This window comes from Acomys minous (assembly GCF_964271855.1).
Source record: "Acomys minous genome assembly, chromosome: 1".
Classification (NCBI taxonomy): Eukaryota; Metazoa; Chordata; class Mammalia; order Rodentia; family Muridae; genus Acomys; species Acomys minous.
The window spans coordinates 156,249,409-156,255,408 of record NC_140483.1 but is presented as its reverse complement, the minus strand read 5'-3'; the positions used below and the strand labels follow the sequence as shown (position 1 = coordinate 156,255,408).

General features: G+C 43.4%; 1 protein-coding gene across 1 annotated transcript in view; it reads left to right on the top strand.

The window, feature by feature from the left end:
* Nucleotides 1-296: 296 nt before the first annotated feature.
* Nucleotides 297-6,000, top strand: part of TNFSF8 (TNF superfamily member 8) — a 28,382-nt gene continuing 22,678 nt past the window's right edge. The window contains exon 1 of the mRNA XM_084773805.1: nucleotides 297-1,269. Coding sequence (XP_084629931.1) covers nucleotides 1,057-1,269 — 213 coding nt within the window. The 5' untranslated portion in view covers nucleotides 297-1,056. The remainder of the gene's footprint in view (nucleotides 1,270-6,000) is intronic.

The following is a 6,000-nucleotide window of genomic DNA, read 5'->3' as shown; positions in this document are numbered from 1 at the left end:
AGATTATCGCTGGGAGGTTTGCCTGAGAAAGTTTTCTTGCTTGCTGGGCCTCGGTTTTCCATTCTGTAAAGAAGAAATGTTTCCTGCCTCTGTGGCTGGTGACGAATGTGAAGTCGGCCACTCGGCCAAGTTCTCAAGACTGTACCTGAGCCAGAATGTTGGATTCTACTAACATCTGTGCACAAACTCATCACAAATAAATGGAGTGCTATTTGCATGCCCCCCCCAACACACGTACCTCGCAGACACCTCACACATGCTCCCCACCACTTAGCCTCCCCTTCCTGAGCCCTTACTAATTTCTTCCCCTTTAACGAACTTTATGGCAAGCCAGCTTCATCAGCAAATTTAACAGACCTCAAAATCATACTGCACGAGTTTTAGGAGCTTTAATTCAAAAGCAAATTGTCTCCAAATCCCTCTTCTCTCCCAGTATCTTTGAAACTATCCTCAAGTTTCCTACTGCTACAAGCTTGTCACCAGGTAGGAAAATGTCCCCGCTGTGGTTCCTCTTTCCCAAGAATGGGCGTATTTCCAGTTTACAGCACGCTGTGGTTGTTGGATACACCCCAGCTGTCACTGTAGTACAGCAGTCATTGTACCACTGGTGAATGATTATTGTCTCTCAGGGACCCAGCAAATAGACTAATCTAGAAGCTTTTCTGGGCCAGCAGTGTGAAGCATGCAATTTGCAGGGTCCCCAGGGGAAGGCGTTCAGTGGCTGAGCCTAAAGGAAACAGAAGTGGTTGGTGCGCTCACACACGGAACTGTCTCCTTCCTACCGCCCGCTGACATCAGCCATCAGTACAATTTCTCTACACTCATATTAATCCCGGGCGGTGAAAAATGAACTTCTCCCCCACCCTTGCAGCCACCCTTCGCCTCACGCCCCCAGAGAAGAGTTTCTCCATCCGGCAACTGGTGAAGGCTTTTTTCCAAGTCACATGATCCAGGATGCAGGGGGGGAAAAAATCCTTCTTGGAACAACAGAGCTGGGTGCAGAATCGAATCAGATGAGGAGAGATAAGGTGTGATGTGGGGCAGAGTATATAAAGCATGAAGGCAGGACTGCAGCAAGCAGGCAGCCGTGGGGCCCCCCCTTCCCCTGACCCAGCCATGCAGGTGCCGCCTGGCTCGGTAGCCAGCCCCTGGAGAAGTACGAGGCCCTGGAGAAGCGTAAGTCGCAGCTACTTCTACCTCAGCACCGCCGCGCTGGTGTGCCTTGTGGTGGCAGTGGCGATCATCCTGGTCCTGGTAGTCCAGAAGAAGGTGAGTAAACTTCTTTTCTTGGCTTTTATCTTCTTACTGATATTCTGTGTCCCCTAGAGGAACGGCGCAGGTAGCCAATGAATAGTTTAATTGGAAGGAGAAAAAAAAATGAAAAGAAACTATAGAGAGATGTCGTGTCAGAGAAAAGGGAGGGAGAAACGGAAAGAACCTTTCTGCGTTCGTTTGGAATTTTTAAGAGGGATGTAACTGGACACGAGCTCAACCCTTTCCAGATATACTTGAGCCAGAAGAGCTGAGAGGATCTGCTGACCTCAAGGAATTATGATTTAAGCCCAGCGGAGGCCGAGCCTCACAGGATGGAGACAGGAAGCCATAGTGAGCCTGGATGGAGTGTATGCCTAAGGGCATCGTCCCTGTAAGGCTCTCAGACTAATTCTTAGGTTATGTCCTCAATCCATTCTCTGTTGCCAGTCAGTCCTCTCTTTTGCCAAGAGTTTGTTGTTGCTGTTGGGTTTTTGTTGTTGTTGGTGGTGGTGGTGGTTGTGTTTGTTTTTAGAGAAGAGCTAAGTTTCAGAGAATGTGGTATTTAAAAAAAAAAAAAAAAAAAGTAAGAGAAGCCAAAGGCTCCCCAGAGCTCTGGGTATTTCAAAGTTAAAACCCACAAAAGAAATCGAAAGCTTCCTCATAAGCCACTGACTTTGAAGCCCTCAGGGTGTTGAAAGAAACAGGGCAGAAAGTAGCAGTGTTTTTTCCACCTGTACCCTCTGAGGTACACACATAACATGCAGGGCCACACTGTTTGGGGAGATCTGTGTTGTTTGAAATAGGGAGTAAGAAAGAGTTGAAGGAAAAAACCCAAATGACATTTAGAAAAGTAACACTGAGAAAGAGCCAACTGTTCCACACTGTCTAGAAAATGCTGTATGGTCAGCGCAGCACATGACTCACGGGGCTTGGGGTAAGACAGAGTCATGATGACTAGGGTACTGTGTGAATTGCACCCACATCTGCAACACCCTGCCCAAGTGTGAATGCATCTGCTATGATTTTGTAATTCTCACTTGCTGTCACATTATAATCTCCCAGAGTTTTAAATTTTTATTTATTTATTTATTATTATTATTATTATTATTATTATCATTATTATCATTATTATTATTATATTATTTTCTTTTGGTTGTCTTGAACCACAAGCTTTGCAACTTACTAGTTGCTGAGAGAAAGCTAGGGCCTTCCAAGTATCATGCAGTATTGAAATTTAAATCAAGCTTCAGAAAGCCTTCCTCTTGAGAGTGTAAGAGAATAGTTATTCCCACTCTGCTGTCGGGGCTGATAGGATCCATAATTTAATGAGACCCTATGCATCTGTTAAAAAACAAACAAACAAACAAAGGGGACAAAAACAAAAGCAAAAAAAAATGACTCTTTCAGACAAACCTTTGAGCACCTTTCTCCTGTACACATTCCCCACGTTGTCTCTATGACATGCCCTATGCCAGAATTGTGTTGTTTTGCAGCAATGGTCAGATAAGATACACTGGAGTTGCCTTAAGAAGTTCTTCAGTTGAAGGATACAGGCAGAACTGCCAGGTGTGAGGGAGACACCAAGAAGGGGAGGGGTGATGCGGTGCTCTGCAGAACCAGTTCCAGTCAGCTGTTGAAGTGATTTCTCCCGTAAAATATAGATGAGCCTTTTCGGATGGCCATGTCTCTGCAGATGCAGGGAATGAAGCACTGGCAGGGGCTGGGGCTGGAAGTCAACCACCCTAAGCAAGTGACACAGTGGGGGGCATCGTGGCTGTTCATGGTTGCTCCGTGAGAGTGCTGTTGGCTTTGCACTGATGGTGGCAGACACATGGGGGCCCTGGTCACTATTCTTCTCTCAGAGATTTGTTCTCTGCTGTATCTGTTTCTTTGACTTACCTCCATTCCAAATATGGAAAGATGCACCTCAGAGTTTGTGTCTACACTTTGGTGTGCTGTGATCTCTAAAGTGTTGGGTACTTGACCCCAGGCTAGGGTTTTCCATTTTAATAGCCATGATATTAAGAATTTAATGCTTTGCACATGTCATTTATAGCACATCCACAGGTATTAATTGTGGTAAGAACTAAGGAAATGTGAGTCTCCTGGGCCTGGGTTATCAGGGGTACAGCTAGTAGGAAGAGGGATGGAACTGTTGAAAACTTGGCAACTGAAGAGGTTCATGGAGAATCTATCAAAGAAGCAAAATAGAGCAGCCAAGGAGCTCAGACTCACATCCTAGTGTAAAGATGGAATGGGCCATACTCACATACACTGGGCCCCAGAGGGGGACTGTGAGAATCACTTTACTGCCCTATACATGAGCACCTCAAGATCGTCAGTGAAGGGAACATCACTGGAAACTAAAGGGTCTAGTCAGAGTGAGAAAAATGAATAATTTTCAAGGAGTGAAGGAAGAGAGAAGAAAGACTCACCTGGATAATAGCAGAGTCTGAGAAAAGAGATGGTGAAGGGGCAGGTAGCCATGTCAGGAAAATCAGCCAGGATGCTTGAGACTTGGCTAGAGGAACAAATAACTCCAAGTAGAAGCTCCTTGGGAGAGATAAAGGGAAAATTTAAGTATTTGCTGTGTATCTACTTTGTTTTTTTTATATATAGAAGCAAAATAAGTTTAATTTTAGATACAGTGACATAGAATTCAAATACAAAATTATTCTTCATACACATTATATATATATGTATTTCTACCCTAATATGAGGTAATGTATTCATATAACTCAATTTTAATACAAGGTTTAATTCCAATACTTTGAAATTTCTGTTGCAGTAGATTTAGGATAAATAAGTTATACAAGTTAATCGTTAGTCGATCCAATCATGGTCATATCAATTACAAGTCTATTTTTATTGTGTGTCTACTTTGTACAGGGCATTGCTGCAGACCTTGGGCTCATAGCTTTCTACTAACATCTTCAAAGCCTTCTGCGATAGCTGTATTTTATTTACATTTAAGCGAAAAATATTTAGTATGAAATACATTGCATTGCTTGGGGAAACTAACCAACAAATATGGGGAAAGGAATTAGAATTTTCTCACACCTTGTCCTCCCAGCAGCAGGGCATCTTTGCTTAGAGAGTCGTCATAAGCAGATGGTTCTATGTTCTTACATAAATCTGAGTGGCTACAGATACATAGTACACAGATGTCACTATGAACTCCACCTTACTCACTTGGTGTGATGTCTTAGAAACCCTTTTATGTCTATATGTAGAAGCTTGTTTTGTGCCACTGTGGAGTCATATCTTACCCTGTTGTGTTTATTCTTCATGATTTATCTGTGCCTTGTAGGAGGCTGTTACATTTCTCTCTGAGACTTTTTGCCCTTTGTGCATGTTTACAAATAGATATGTATAAATAAAGCCCTGAAATGGGAAAGAATATATATTTTTCACAATATATATTGCCTGACAGCCTCCACAAAGATGGTTGCATCTTGAGGCAGGAAAAGTCTACCATCAAAGGCATATCTCTTTACACTACTATGGAAAGAAAGAAAGAAAGAAAAAACAAAGAGAGAAAGAAAGAAAAGCTGAGTAACTGAAGTGCATGCATGCGTACTTATCCCAAAGCTTGGGAAAGACTAGAATTAAGACGAACTGTCAACACGAGAGGAAAGCCAAGGAAACCCCACAGTAGAGCGTCTCTTAGCTCTCTCTGGGCAAGAGAAATCCATCACAGCACTGGTTTACCAGCCACGCCACAAAAAATAAATTTTTTTTTGCATCTTAATAAGGGCTCTGGACCCTCAACCTTAGTAGTGCCTTTGCTCCCTAAGCCAGGAGCTGAGCTTCCCCAGGCCTAGGCAGGAACACACACAGTCCAGAGTGGAATAACAAGGCCTCAGCTTGATTTTCACATATTATACACCATTTCTAGAAAGAGAAAGCAGCTAAGCCTACTTTTCTCTTTTAAAAATTTCTGAGAGAGAGAGAGAGAGAGAGAGAGAGAGAGAGAGAGAGAGAGAAACAGACAGACAGACAGACAGACAGACAGAGCACTGACTTTAGTATGGTGGTTGTTGGTAAGGGCAGTATAGGCTGGTTGAGAGGTGTCTTGCTTTTTACAGTGAGGTAGTAGAAATGAATTGAAATGCCCTAGGACACTTCCCTCTTCTTAAGGGACTCCTTGCATCCACTGTTCATTCTGTTTAAGAATGTGTTTAATAATTAATTAATTAAGGTTTTCTAGCAGCTGGGAATTTTCTAAGGAGCAAAGAGTATGCAGAGCTTTAAAGGGAAGACTCATGTGGGCACATAGGACCCGTTCCGGGAACTCTCCCAATATGAGAAAATGGAGCCCGTGATATTTGAGCTCCTGCTGGAAAGCTCCTAACCAAGAAGTAGCCAGCCTCTGCCTAGGGAAGAGAAGGTGCTGTGGAGTAACTATCACGTAAGCTGGACCTGACAACATTTAGAACTGTCTTTTGAAATTTTTCAAAAATAGTGTGATGAAACCCACATAACCTTCCACCTAAATTGGTCAAGTATCCACCACATTCAAGCTCCCTCTGCACATACATGAAGGCAGATTGTGGGCAGTGTGGCTGCACTCACCCATATCCGGCTTTCCATCTCTACCCGCCCCCCATAATACTGCTACTGTAGCTGAGAGAGTTCATGCTAACCCAGCAGTGTTGCCTAATAACATACAATCACATGGAGTTCATGTTTCATTTCCCTATGTCTTCTGTGGCTGTTTCTTTTCATTGATATTCAGGGGCCTAG